The sequence below is a fragment of the Peromyscus maniculatus genome, chromosome 7 (genome assembly GCF_049852395.1).
Source record: "Peromyscus maniculatus bairdii isolate BWxNUB_F1_BW_parent chromosome 7, HU_Pman_BW_mat_3.1, whole genome shotgun sequence".
NCBI classification, from domain to species: Eukaryota; Metazoa; Chordata; class Mammalia; order Rodentia; family Cricetidae; genus Peromyscus; species Peromyscus maniculatus.
The window spans coordinates 14,831,619-14,847,179 of record NC_134858.1 but is presented as its reverse complement, the minus strand read 5'-3'; the positions used below and the strand labels follow the sequence as shown (position 1 = coordinate 14,847,179).

Here is a 15,561-nt window from a genome sequence, read left to right as displayed (position 1 = left end):
TATCCACCTACTCATATTTCTCTCCATTTGCTAGCTTGCCCTTTATTTCTTTGATATTTACCTCTTTTATACACACACACACACACACACACACACACACACACACACACACACTTACCCAGTCATCCATCCATTATCCCCCTACATACCTATCCATTCATATACCCACCCACCATGCAACCACCCACCCATGAATTCAGTATCTAGACATATGTCAATTCATTCAACTATCTACCTATCTACATTCTCTTATCTATTGATCTGCTTATCAATTCCTTTTCTCTTTCTTTCTTTGTGCATCTATCTAGCCATATGTACCTGTATCCATTCATTCATCACCTATTCATTCATCCATCCATTCAGTCATCAACTCATCCATCCACCCACTTACCACCCGACCCACCCACCAATATGTCTATCCACCCACCTATTCATTCACTTACTTACCCCAACAAAAATCTATCTTTCATGTACTTCCCCACCATCCGTAATGTTCATTTATTTACATGTTATTTGTTCCCTCTTTCCTTCCTTCCATTTCTCCAGATACTTATTATTCTTCAATTTTGGGTTGACCCTTCATCTATCCATTCTTCTTTCTACTTATCTACTTACCAATTCAATTACTATCTTCCAATTAATTTATTCTCCTTTCTCAGTCTTTCTCCAGCCAACCACTCTCATTATCTGAGTTAATTTTATTCACAGGCTTTTCCAACATTAATGCCCATTCACTCTTTTGTGTATTATCTACCTATGAATGGTTTGGTCTGCTTTGGACTACTGCTGCATGGGCTTTTCTAACTACCTGGGGATTTTCTCAACCCTGATGACATTCCTTTCCACAGATCCTGAATTGACCACTACCATACTACCTTCTCCATCAATATCTGTGCAAACAGAATCTACCACAGGTATCAAAGGACCTGTTTCTATCATTATAAGATACCCTGTCCCACAGTTCTGATTTCTATATGGGATCTAGACACAAGAATATGAAGAACCTAGTTCCATAGCCATCATTACAGACACAAAGATTATAGTAGCAATTCAATCAGTAGCCAAGCTTCATACAACCACGAGTACTGCAAGATGAACAGATCATTGCAGTGCAGTGAGAAATTCAGTATGTGCAGCAGCTCACATAATACATAGAGGAAAGTGTTTTCTGGAGACAGTTCAATGTGATCTGAATCTTTCATGCTGAACAGGAGTGGTCCAGATAAATAGGTCATAAAGTGTTGCTGGAAATGATATCAACAACAAGGGCTCATTGACTTAGAAAAACATAGTATAATGGGATAAATGAGAGGAATTTGGCATCCAAGGAGCATAAAGTTCATTGCCTAATATAGCCTTTGATTTTTAGTCCAAAGCCCATAAAGACAGGATGGTAGGTCCAGATTGATGAATAACAAAAGCTGAAATGACATGAGAAACTAGATTGGAAAGGGCCTTGAATTACAAATTAAAACACTCAAACTGAACCCTGAAACTGTACAATGATCTATGAGTTGTAGGAGTAAGAGGGCAGTCCCAGTTAGACTTTCTTTTCAGAACACTCTTCTAAAGTTCAGTGTAGAAAAAGTCCCTTAGACAGTATATCCTATGAGTCTGGTAGATAATGTGGATAAGAGAAGATATGATTATGATAGGAAATTACACATGAATTATGTTAGGAACATTCAGAAATGTGAATTAGTGTGGCACAGAGATGTGATATTAAGGTTGTGGGTATGGTGAGTCTGATGATAAAATACAAGGAGGTATTACTTGATGAGTATAGGATTCCAGTCTGTTCCCAGACAAAATCATAGTTGTATCTCTTCCCAATTTGTTCAGCTGTGGGGCATCATATGAAGACTGTCACAGTGAGTTTCATCATTTCCAACCTTCCATATTCAGCAAGTATGAACAATGGCTCAGCTCTGTTCAATTCCACTGAGACTCTCCTGAAGAACCTGGTAAGACCCTCATTCCAGTAGCTTCCATTTGGATAAATCATATCATCTACTCTATCTAAATTTTATTTCCATTATTTTCCTTGCTTTTCTCCCCAGTTGGAACCCTTGCTCCATAATGTTTTTTTCAACTCAAGTTGCAGACTAGATTCCCTCAGGTGAGTCCACTTTCTGCCCATTTACCAAATATCTATTATTGCCCCCCCACTTGCTCCTTCCTCTTTCTGTTTCCTATCTGCATTATACCTTTTCTAAAATCTCTATACTCCTTGCCTTCTAGGGCTGAGAAGAATGGAACAGCCACTGGTGTGGATGCTATCTGCACCTACCACCATGACCCTTCACTTCCTGGGATGGATACCCAGGGACTGTACTCAAAACTGAGCAACATGACACATGGAATAACCCATCTGAGCAACTATACACTGGACAAAGAGAGTCTATATGTCAATGGTAAGCATAAACTGTGGTTTGTTGTGGAGGAAGTTGAGGCATCCTTTATTTTTTTTTCTACCTCTATCAATAGTATTGATAGTATTGTCTAGACCAGTTTGGTCTATCTTCTTAGCATTTTGTTCCAAAAATTTAAGAAGCACACATGAATATCCTGGCAAGGAGGTATGGATGTATGGTCATATTGTATACAAAATTGGTAAGTAGAAGGGTATGAATATGTTTGCTGAGCTTCCTTTCTAACTCTTCTTAGATCCAAGAATAGATCCCAAAGATTATGGAACCTATATTTATTTATGCTTATTCTTTCCATCCTAACTAACAAGATATAGAAACTTGATTGCAAATGTGTCCAGAGAATTTAAGTTCAATGACTCTATGTCTTGTCAATTGCCAAGCTACTTTAACTATCAAACCCTATGAAGTGGACAAGAAGGTATAATGTATCTACATTACTCTGAATTTAAAAAAGAAAGCAAACAAACCACAGAGCTACAAAGGGACTTGCCCTACCTACACTGAGATTTGTCCAATCAAAATGCTGACATGCAACTTTTTATACCCAATCTGTTACATCAAGCCATTGCAAGGATTTGTGTACAATTTCCAGCCTCTTTTCATTTTCTATTCCACATTTACTATAAACCATACTGTAACTAAAGTTTTCCTGCCTTGCCCACAGTCAGGACAAATCTTTGTCAACCGCCAGTCCCACAGCCACTCAGACCCAACTAAGTAAACACAGAGATTTATATTGCTTACAAACTGTATGGCCTCTTGCTTCTGCTAAGCAGGCTTCTTGCTAACTGTTCTTATAGCTTAAATTAATCCATTTCCATAAATCTATACCTTGCCACGTGGCTCTTGGCTTACTGTTATCTTCACATGCTGCTTGTCATGGCAGCGGCTGGCACTGACTCCTTCTGCCTTCCTGTTCTTTCTTTTCTCCTCTCTGTTAGTCCCGCCTATACTTCCTGCCTAGCCACTGGCCAATCAGTATTTTATTTACTGGCCAATCAGAGTAATTTGACATACAGACCATCCCACAGCACCATACCATATGCCTGATACAAAGAACCAGTAACTTTCATCTGTACCTTTTCCTAATGTGAACTGCAGTGGGGGCACACACTGTGTTTTGTTTTTTATTTGTGTCCATTTGTACTATATACTTCCATTGGAAATATAATAGTAAATTAATATTTGTAAATTTACTATTTATATATGTAAATATAAATAGTTAATGCTCAATAAGAATATAAGATAGTTCTCTGTTAGTAATATAAGTAAGGATAAAAAGTGAATCAGGTACATTTTGGACTTACCAAAATAGGATAGATAATGGAATATTTTCTGAGTTTGCCAAATGCAAATGGATTAGACATTGTTGAGGTATTAATTGATTGTATATATTATATATAATTATTTTACTTATTGAATATAGTTTTTCTTATATTAGTTATAACTTTTTTCTTTTTACTAGAATAAAAAGGGTGAAATGTGGTGATATTTTATTTGTGATGAAATGTGATATTTTATTTTTATGTTAATAAATAAAATTGCCTGGAGATCAGAGATCAAATATCCATTAAGCAAAAGTTTGGCAGTGGTAGCACATGCCCTTAATCCAACTACATGGCAGGCCGAGTCTCTATGTGGTCAAGGACATAGCTGAGCATTGTGACACAAGCCTTTAATCCTAGTACCAACCATAGAGACCTGGATGTCTGTATAGACAGGCAGTGACGACAAAGTCATATGGCTGGGCTTCGAGCCAATGAGAAGGGAGAACAGAAAGGCAATAAAAACACAAGTCAGGCAGGAAGAAATCTCTCTCTCTGGAAAAGCTACTACTGGTGGTAAGCTAAAGCTAGTCGTGACTATTGCTCTGATATCTTTGGCTATTTCCTCTCTAAAAAAAAAGAATATATATTCTAAATGGATATATAGTGGCAGAGAAAAAGGAAAGATAATGCTGTGTATTGATGCATACGTAATATGGTAGAAGTGAGATGTGAAAGTATGTTTTGTAAGAACCAATTGGGAACATGATAGAGATATGGGAAGAAATTGGTATAGTTGAAATACAAGGAAATTCTTTTCCAGGATGATTTGTCAGATCTTATAACTTGAATATATGTTCACTAATCTATACAAGGGTAGTGTGGTGCCCTATGGGCCAAAGCATGCTGAATCTTTTCCTATCCTCTATTATGTCTTCTGTTTTCTAGGTTATAATAAACCTGCTCCAGAAGAACATCCTATAAGTAAGTACCAATTCAGCCCAACCTAGGTCTTGGTCCTTACTTTTTTCCTCATTTCCAAAGGAAAATTGACTCAAATGCAAGCCAGTGTCTTCAGAGAGGCCAACTTCTCAATGGAAGGAAGATGCAGTACCATTGGTCTCTTCTTGAAACTGCAGTTTTCATGTTGGTTCTGAATTTTCCATATTCTTCTTGGTTGGAGAATTATATTCATAAAAGTGTAAATTATAGAATTATGGGGCTTAGTTTAGATGGTTACTGTGTGATTTATGTTTCCTAAAAAGAAGAGTCCCTATCAGGAGCTTTATTATCAAGCTGCAAATTCTGATGACTATTTTAGTGTTTTAACTAAAATTGCTTTCTCTCTTGTATTTGTTCTAGTTTTAATTAGTTCTTTTATTGGTTTAGTTTTTTTCTAATTTTTACTAGTTCTTTTAAAATTTTTATGAAATATATTTTGATCATGTTTTCCTCTCCCACCATTGCTCTCATGTCCTCCCCACTTTTCTACTCACCCAAATTCCTTTTTCTTCCTCTCTCTTCCTGTTTTTCTCTCTCCCTCAATGTACTCAAAATACAAAATTGAAAATCCAAACAAATAAGCAAACAAACAAAAAAGTAATATCAAATAAGTTCAGTAACTAGAAATTGAAACAAAAATATCATACCAAATTAAAAAAAATGATGTCTGTTTTATGTTCTTTAACTATTTCTGAGCATGAGTCCATCTCTGAGTGTGATTGATATAACCAGTGACACTCTACTGAAGAAAACTAATTTTCCCTTTCTTAGCAGGTATAAATTGCAAGTAGCTGCTTCTGCTGCTGCTGCTTCTTCTTCTTCTTCTTCTTCTTCTTCTTCTTCTTCTTCTTCTTCTTCTTCTTCTTCTTTCTCCTTCTCCTTCTCCTTCTCCTTCTCCTTCTCCTTCTTCTTCAGTTTTTCAGGACAGAATTTCTCTGTGTAACTCTGGCTGTCCTGGAACTCACTCTGTAGACCAGGCTAGCTTCAAACTCATAGATATCTGCCTGCCTCAGCCTCCCAAGTGCTGTGAATAAAGGTGTGTGCCACCACCACCCAGAACAAATAGCTTCTTGACTAGGGGTGGAACTTTGTGTCCTCTTTGCTTTCTCAGTGCTGTAATTTTGTCTGTTTTAAACTTGTACAGTTCAAAAGACTGTAGATGACTCCAAGGAAATAGTACCTTCCAGATACAACAGGACTGATACACATGTGAATCCACAGAGATTATGGCAATTGTATTATTCTTACCAGTTGAAAAATATGTGTATATTTTCCATATTTTTATTATCTATCCATCAGTTGATGAACATCTATTTCCTAGATATCATGAATAGAGCAATAATAAACATGGACATGCATGTTTCTCAATAGTGGCATTTAAACTCCTTGGAGTGTATGCACAAGAGTGATAACGCTGGAGCACATAGTAGATCTTTTTTGTGGAGTTTTTAGGAACCTCCACACGTATTTCTGTAGTGGTTACACCCCCAATAGAAGTGAATGATTGTTCCTGTCCCCCGCATCCATGCCAGCATTTGTTGTCATTTATTTTGTTTCTTTTGTTTTGTTCTGTTTTGTTTTGGATTTTAGCTATTCTGAGAGAGGAAAGATGAAATCTTTAAAAAGTTTTAATTTTCTTCTCCCTAATACCAAGGGATGTTGAACATTTAAAAAATGTTTCTTCACAAATTATATTTCATGGCCAGGCAGTAGTGGTGCATGCCTTTAATCCCAGCACTTGGGAGGCAGAGGCAGGCAGATCTCTGAAAGTTTGAGGCCAGCCTGGTCTACAGAGAGAGATCCAGGTCAGGTGGCAAAGCTACACAGAGAAACCCTGTCTCGAAAAAAACAAAACAAAACAAAACCAAAAACAAACAAATTATATTTCATTTTGTGAGAATTATCTGAGCCATGCTATATAATCAATTAGGTTCCTTTCTTTGTGATTAACTTTTTTTATCTATATGTATATTCTAGACACAAACCTTCTGTCAGATATGTAGCTAACAGAGATTTTTACCATTCTATAGGAAGCTACTTTGTTAAAACAATGCTATCTTTTTCTGCACAGAAATTTTTTATGTTCGTGGGACCTGTTTATTAATTATTAGTCTTAAAGCATATGCTATCCGGGTTCTGTCCCCAAAATCCTTTCCTGTTCCAGTAAGTTTAACTGTATTACCCATTTTCTCCTAAATTACATCAGGGTACGTGAATTATGTAAAGTTTGTTTAATCATTTGGAGTTAATTTGGGGTGTTCATTGGACTATCCATTATTTATCTTTCCAACTGTTCATACTTCCATTTTTCTAGATAATCCTGGACTCATATCATGTTTCCATCAATCCATATATCAACTGATCCACCCATCCATCCATCCATCCAACCATCCATCCATCCAACCATCCATCCATCCAACCATCCATCCATCCATCTATCCATCCAACTATCCATCCATACATCCATCTATCCATTCATCCATCCATCCATTCTTCTGCCATTTATTTTGTATTTATTTTTTTCTTTTCTCTCCTTCCTATATTCATGATTACATTCATTCACTCATCCAGTTTCATTGATAAACCCATACTACTGTCCATTTTCCAGTTCATACTTTATTTCTTCTTTCCCCTTTATCCATTCATATATATATATCCATTTGATCTATATATCCATATATTCAAGACTGGTATGATCACCCAATCTTCTGTCAGCTACTATAAATGTATATTTTAGTCAGTTCAGAAGTTTATACACCTACTTCTTTTGTTTGTGTGTCTGCTTAGCGTTCACTTTCTTTCTTTCTCCTGTGAATACATATATCAGTACATTCATGTATCTATGAATGCAGTACATCTCTACTCAGCCATTCACCTACCCATCTACTTAATGTTCACCAACACATCTATATAACTATGCTATAATCACCTCATTGAATCACACACACACACACACACACACACACACACACACACACTTGTTTACCCATCATCAAATTCATTCACTTAGTTGTCCTTTTTTTCTCTCTTTTCTTCTCTCTCTCCATATTGTCTTTGATTTAATTCTTCTTGAATTCTGTTTTGAACCTCTTTTTATATAACCTTCCTTCCATCCATCAATTTATCTTTTTTATTTTATATCGTCTTAATCCATCTGTGTTCTTTGCTCATCCTTTATGCTAGTCACTAAACTCAATATCTTGAGTTAATTCCATTCATAGGCTTGTTCACTTCTTCACTCACACAATCACTCTTCAGTGTAGTTCGTGGTTCACCTGTGAATGGTAGTTGTGCCTCTCTCTGACCATAGCTAGAAAAACTCTCTCATTATAGACAGTCTTTATTATATGTAGACAGGGGAAGAATTTCTGAAAAAAAATTCATCCTAAAATGAATCTATCAGGATAAGTATGAGCAATACAGATAAATGAAGCATAAAATATTCAAGGAAATGAGGATTTCAACAATGACAATCCTTTCCACAGCTCCTGAGACATCCACCACTATCCTACCATCCACATCTACATCTCTGCAGCCAGAACCTTACACAGGTATCTCGGGATCCCATTAACTGCCTTTGGTTAGATCCCTGTCCCACACCTCCACCATCTGTCTTCCAGATAGAGCTAGGACACCAATATATGAAGATCCTAGTGTCAGGGTCATTTTCATATGCACAAGGATCAAATTAATAATCCAACCAGGTACTTGCTCACATTCAGCCAAAAGGCATGTGAGACAAATAGACTACCGCAATACTTTAGATATTTGTGGGGTTGGAAGTATGGAGGTAACAGGCATATAACATACTGTACAAAGGAGAAGGCTTTCTGAGGAAAATTCCTCTTGAACTGGATCCCTCAGGATGAGTGGGAGTCATCCAGATAAATGAAGCATGAAATGTTCCAGGAAGTAAGGATTTCAATAAGAGGGCTCAGCGACCAGTAATACTATAGTGGATATGTAGAATTGAGAGGATTTTGGTTTCTATGAATCATATTGCTCAAGTCCCAGTGCAGCCACTTTGTGTCCTCTGTAGCACCTACTAGGTCAATTGGGAGGCTCAAGATAGATGAATAAACGATAATGGAAGTCAGTGAAAGCTGTTGTAGGATGCCTTCTGTTGCTGTGATAAATGTGACAGTCTAAAGAAACTTGGGGAAGTATGAGTTTATTTCAACTTACAGTTCCATGTTACAGTCTGTACTTAAGGGAAGCCAAGTAAGAACTCAAGGCAGGAAGCTAGAGAGAGGACTTAAAGCAGATCATTGGGGAACTTTGTGTACTGGTTTGCTTTCAGGCTCATATCAGATAGCTTTCTTATACTTCCCAAGCCCACCTGCCTGGTAGTAGTGTTTCTCATAGTTGACTGGATCTGCTACATCAAGTAGTAATCAAGGTGATGCCCCATAGACAAGCCCACAGGTCAATATGACGGGTGCAATTCTTCAATATTTCTTCCCAAGTGTAATGACTTGAAAATCAATATTAGTCACCACAAGTGTCAGATTTTCAAGCTTGTACTTGCCCCTGAAAGCACACATAGAACGATGGTAGTAATGGACTCTGAATCTCCTAGTAAGAGTTTTCATTTCAGAAAGACACTGCTAGTGCTCAGCATAGAGAACATCTTTAGATAGAGCATCCATTGAGTCTGAAGGAAAAATATTCTAGTCATAAGAACTAAGCTAGAAAGAACAGATAATTAATGTGAGGAATATTCAGAAAAGGTAATTTGTGTGATGTGGATTTAAGAAGATGTGTAGTTTCTGACCTGAATGGATACTTTGGGATATGGTTAGAGACTTGAAGATAAGCTGATGAGAACAGGATTCTACTCTGGTATCAGCAAATTTTCAGTTGTATCTCTTCTCTTCATGCAGCTATGGGGCACCATCTGGAGATCCTAACAATCAACTTCACCATAACCAGTCTTCCATATTCATCAAATATGAGCAATGGCTCAGCTGTGTTCAGCTCAACTGAGAGTGTCCTGCAGTACCTGGTGAGAACCTTATCCAAGCAGTGTGAGGGAGATAAATCCCATATGACCTCCTTTTCAATGCCTGTTTTCATTTCCCTCCTCCTTCACCATCCACAGCTTGGACACTTGTTCCAAAATGGCTCCTTCAACTCAACCTGCAGATTGGATTCCCTCAGGTGAGGCTACTTCCTGACCATTGGCCAGGAATGACCATTGCTTATTGTTATCATTCTCATTCCTAGTTCTTCCCTCTGGTTCTGATCTTCATTTTGACTTTTCTGAAATCTCCACACTCCTCTCTCTCTAGGCCTAAGAAGAATGGAACAGCCACTGGTGTGGATGCCATCTGCACCTACCACCATGACCCTTCACATCCTGGGATGGACATCCAAGGACTGTACTCAGAACTGAAAAATCTAACCCAGGGAATCACCCAGCTGGGCAACTACTCACTGGACAAGGACAGTTTATATGTCAATGGTAAATTTCTTTGTGGTTTGCTGTGGAATATCCCCTAGGCATCCTTTATTTTTTTTCTATTTCTATCAATAATGTTTATAATACTGCCAATACCAGTTTATTGCATGTTCTTATCACCTTTTTGCAAAAATTCAAGAAGCACACACAAGTAGCCTAGGAAGAAGGTTTGCCCTATGTTCATTGTTGTATGGAAAATCAGCAAGCAAAGGGATAGAAATACATTTTCTAAGCTTCATTTCTACTTCTTCTTGAATCCAGGAATGTATCCCAATGTTTTTGACCCCTACATTAATTTACACTGGGTGTTTCCATCCTAACTAACCAGATAAAGAAACTTGCTTGCTAGTATGTTGAGAGAATTATCAGTTCAATGTCTCTATGTCTTATCAAAGCCACTTTAACCATAATACCCCTTGAAGATGGCAGGAAGATATAATGTATCTATATTACTCTACATTTTAAAAAAGAAAGCAAACAAAGCCCAGAACTGCAAAGGGATTTGCCTTTCCTACACCGAGTTTTGACCAATCAAAATTTTGACATGCAGCATTTTATATCCAATGTGTTTCACTAAGCCATTGCAAGTATTTGTGTACAATATTCAGCCTCTTTTCATTTTCTGTTCAGCATTTACTATAAACTATACCTTGTAAAAGAACAACAACTTTCATCTGTACCTTTTCCTAATGTGAACTGCAGTGGAGGGAGACATACCCTTTGTATTATTTATTTATTTTTGTCCCTTCATACTATATACTTCAATTGAAAATGGAATACTATGCACAGTAACTGCTCAAAGAGGATCTTCTTGATGAATATATAATGGTAGAGTAGAAAGAAAGAGAATTGTGTATATTGATGCTTAATATTGTGGAAGTGAGGTGTGAGAATATATTTTATAAAAACCTATTGCAACATGATAGAGGTGTGGGAAGAGATGGGTATAGTTGAAATACCAGGTAATTTTTCTCCGGTATGACTTGTCAGATCTTAAAACATGAATTGATGTTCACTAATGTATATAAGGGCAGTGTTGTGTCATATGGACGAGAAAGCATGCTGAATCCTTTCCTGTGCTCTCCCTTCCTCTTACCAGTTTTCTATTTTCTAGGTTATAGTAAACCTGCTCCAGAAGAACATCCTACAAGTAAGTACCAATTTAGCCCAACCTAGGTCTTGGTCCTTACTTTTCTCCTCATTTCCAAAGGAAAATTGACCCAAATGCAAGCCAGTGTCTTCAGAGAGGCCAACTTCTCAATGGAAGGAAGATGCAGTACCATTGGTCTCTTCTTGAAACTGCAGCTTTCATGTTGGTTCTCAGTTTTCCATATTCTTCTTGGTTCGAGAATTATATTTGGAAAAGTGTAACCTATAGAATTATAAGACTTAGTTTAGATTGTTACTGTGTAATTTACATCTCATAAAAAGAAGTATCCCCATTAATGTTACAGTCCAAGCCCCAGGCTGGGTTCTGGTCCTGAGAGAGGCAAGGGGCATCTGTGCAAAGAAATGAATTGTCCAACCACCAGATGAATTTTATACAAGTGGCTCATCCTGAATATCTCCAGTCATTTTTTTATTTATATATCAAAACCAATCATTTTTTATACTAACAAGCATGTTATTTCCCATCCTACAAGGTTAACCCTAGCAAAAACAAATATGTCAAATATGTTTTCTTCCAACTTTTACATCAAAACATCTTTAAACCAAAAAATAACACTTAATCATTTTGCTAGTTTGGCCAAACACTGAGCCAGGTACATCCTGTTTCTACAAAACTAAAAGGTGATTGACATAAGCACGCATTTGCAAAGACCAACAATGTATTCAAAACATATTTACAGAAATAGGAGTGATCTGACTCTGATCCTATCAGCACTGAATTAGAATAGCTCCAGGGGTCTGAAGTGACAGGTGGCATCCCCAGACAAGAAACCTGAGAAGCAGCAGCTTCCAAGAAATTCAGGGAAAGGTATTTGAGAAAACATAGGGTTTCCATCCCAAGCATGATTGACAAAATGACACTAAAACAACCAAGAGAATCATCAGTCTATATAAGAGAGAAGAGAGCCCCAACAGTATTCTGCACTGTCCACAAAGTCCACTGGTCCTTGCTAAGTGAGACTGTCTTTTGCCTTATCTGGACAAGCACTCATATACCGATCTGCAACTATGACTATGCAGCACAGCTCCCAACACATCAGGGTCTTCATTATCAAGCTGAAAATTCTGGTAACTACTTCAGTGATTTAACTAATATTGCCTTTTCTCGTTTATTTTGTGTAATTTTTTATTGGTTCTTTGAGAGTTTTATACAATGAATTTGTGTTGCTATTGCATCAGTGGACATGTTACCAGACCATTCATTACTGTGGCTCAAAGCATTAACAGTTGAGTAAGATTGGTGATTCCTTTTCTCCTCCAGTAGCATACATAGGACCTTCCAGCACTCTGAAAGCTAGCCAGAAGGGATGAAGCTTCAAGCTGAGTAAAAGATTTACCTCCCCATGTGCTATGGCCCAAGTTTGTGGCATCTTCAGCAATTTGGGTCTCACCAAGAAGTTCTGGAGGGTTACCAAAAGCATTGGCAATATCTAGTAACATTTGGGAGTCTACAGTACATCACTTGCCAACAACTCCAAAAGAAATAATCCATTCCTGCTGCTGAGCTTTTATTTGTCATCCTATGGTGTCACGTGGGGCCCCATTATCTAGCAAATCCATTTAGACTTTTTATATGTGTGTATGCATATACTTTAGGAAGCTTCTATAGTATTAGCTTCTGTCTGGCTTTTTAGAATGCCCTTAGTGTTAATTATCCATCCCTTTATTATCCCTCTACCTGATCATTTGACTAGGTAACTCTTACCAATTTGACAATTCCGGTTTCATTATTCCCTTTCAACCCTTAATATCACCACATTCTATCAAATAAAACACTCAAATCTAAAGATTCAAAGCTAAAAGCCACAAACCATAAAAAAAAGTATGACTTTGTTTCTCTGAATTGAGGTTATTTCACCTAATATGATTGTTTCCAGTGCCAAACAATTACCTGAACATTTCAAAAAGATGCATTTTTTATTTAAATTTTTATGCAATTTTGATCATGTTTCCCTTCCCAGTTTTGCTCTCAGGTTCTTCCCACTGACCTACTCACTCAAATTTCTTTTCTTCCTCTCTATTTCATCTTTTTGTTTCTCTCCCCCAAAGTACCCAAAAGACAAAAATGAAAATCCAAACCAAAAAAAAAAAAACCCAAATCAATAAGACAAATAAATTCAAAACAAATGAAAATGAAACAAAAAAAAAACCTCATACCATATTTAAAAATGAAAAAAAATGGTGTCCAATTTTGATTCTCCATCTATTTCTGGGTATGATTCCATCTTTGGGTGTGTTTGATATGCCCAGTGACACTCCACTGCAGAAAACTGATTTTCCCTTTCTTAGCAGGTATAAATTGCAAGTAGTTTCTTGCCTGGGGGTAGAACTTTGTGTCCACTTCACTTTATCACTGCTGTAATTTGGTCTGGTTTAAAATAATACAGGTCAAGCCGGGCGGTGGTGGCGCACGCCTTTAATCCCAGCACTCGGGAGGCAGAGCCAGGTGGATCTCTGTGAGTTCGAGGCCAGCCTGGGCTACCAAGTGAGTTCCAGGAGAGGCACAAAGCTACACAGAGAAACCCTGTCTCGAAAAACCAAAAAAAAAAAAAATAAAATAAAATAAAATAATACAGGTCAAAGGACTGTAGATGAATCCAATGAAATAGAATCTTCCAGATACAACAGGACTGATACACATATGAACTCAAGGCAACTATGGCAACTGTATTATAACCAGCTTAAAAATATTGAGAGAAAGTATCATTTTTATTATCTATCTGTCTGTTGATGGACATCTAGATTGTTACACTTTTCTAGATATTTAGAATAAAGCAGAAACAAACATGGATATTCATGTTTCTTGATAGTAGCATTTAAACTCCTTTGAGTGTATGCCCAAGAGTGATAACGCTGGATCTCAGTGTATCTATTACTAGCATTTTAGGAACCTCCACACGTGTTTCTGTAGTGGTTACATCCCCAGTAGTGAATAACTGCTCCTGTTACCCACATCCATGCCCGCATTTTTTGTCATTTCTTTTTTAAGTATTTGTTTGTTTTGTTTTGCTTTTGGATCTTAGCCATTCTGATAGGGGTAAGAAGAAATCTTAAAGAAGTTTTCATTTTCTTTTCCCTGATAAAAAGGGATGTTGAACATTTTTTTAAAAAAGGTTTCTCCACAATTTATCTTTCAGTTGGGTTGTTTTCTTGATTGTTATTTTTTTATTTATATGTATATTCTAGACATAAACTCTATCAGATTTGTAGCTGATAAAGATTTTTGCCATTCTGTAGGAAGCTGCTTTATTCAAATAATGCTATCTTTTTCTGTAGATAAGCTTTTTAGATTCAGTGGACCTGTTTATTAATTATTAGTCTCTAAGACTAGGCTATTGAGGTTCTGTCCCCAAACCCTTTCCTGTGCCAGTAAGTTTAAGTGTGTTCCACATTTTCTCCTAAATTATATCAGGGTACCAGGACTTATATAAAAGTTGTTTAATCATTTGGAGTTAATTGGGTGTTCATTGGACTATTCATCATTTATCTTTCCAGATGTTTATACTTTCATTTTTCTAAATATTCCTGAACACATACTACACTCCATCAATCCATCTATCATTTACCCATCCAAGGTCCATTCATTATTGGCCAATCCATTTATCTATCTACCTATCCATCCATCCATTCATCCATCCATCCATCCATTCTCTTGCCCATTCTTTTATATTTCCTTTGTTTCTATTCTCTCATTCCTTTATTTATGATTTAATTCATCACTCACCACTTTCACTGATAAACCAATACTATTGTTCATTTTATTTTATTTTATTTTTTTTTTTTTGGTTTTTCGAGACAGGGTTTCTCTGCGTAGTTTTGCGCCTTTCCTGGAGCTCACTTGGTAGCCCAGACTGGCCTCGAACTCACAGAGATCCGCCTGGCTCTGCCTCCCGAGTGCTGGGATTAAAGGCGTGCGCCACCACCGCCCGGCACTATTGTTCATTTTAAAGCTCATACTTTATTTCTTCTTTTTTCCTTTATCCATTCATACATATATCCACCTGACTTTTCATCAACTACATATCTGCCTATATATCCACATATTCAAGACCTGCATGACCACCAACTCTTCTGTTAGCTACTTCCTATGTATCTTTCAGTATATTCAACTTTTTACACACCTATTTCTTCTCTTTACTTGGCTTCTTAGTATTCACTCTCCTTCTTTCTCCTGTGAATACACATATCAATCCATTCATGTATCCATGAATGCAGTACCATCCATGCTACT

The 15,561-nt window shown here is 37.1% G+C and overlaps 1 protein-coding gene across 1 annotated transcript in view; it reads left to right on the top strand.

Moving 5' to 3' along the window:
- Muc16 (mucin 16, cell surface associated) overlaps positions 1-15,561 on the top strand; it is a 188,035-nt gene that overhangs the window by 132,575 nt on the left and 39,899 nt on the right. Inside the window, exons 68-77 of the mRNA XM_076575603.1 lie at positions 849-914; positions 1,843-1,964; positions 2,061-2,119; positions 2,242-2,414; positions 4,646-4,681; positions 8,185-8,250; positions 9,583-9,704; positions 9,801-9,859; positions 9,991-10,163; positions 11,275-11,310. Coding sequence (XP_076431718.1) covers positions 849-914; positions 1,843-1,964; positions 2,061-2,119; positions 2,242-2,414; positions 4,646-4,681; positions 8,185-8,250; positions 9,583-9,704; positions 9,801-9,859; positions 9,991-10,163; positions 11,275-11,310 — 912 coding nt within the window. The remainder of the gene's footprint in view (positions 1-848; positions 915-1,842; positions 1,965-2,060; positions 2,120-2,241; positions 2,415-4,645; positions 4,682-8,184; positions 8,251-9,582; positions 9,705-9,800; positions 9,860-9,990; positions 10,164-11,274; positions 11,311-15,561) is intronic.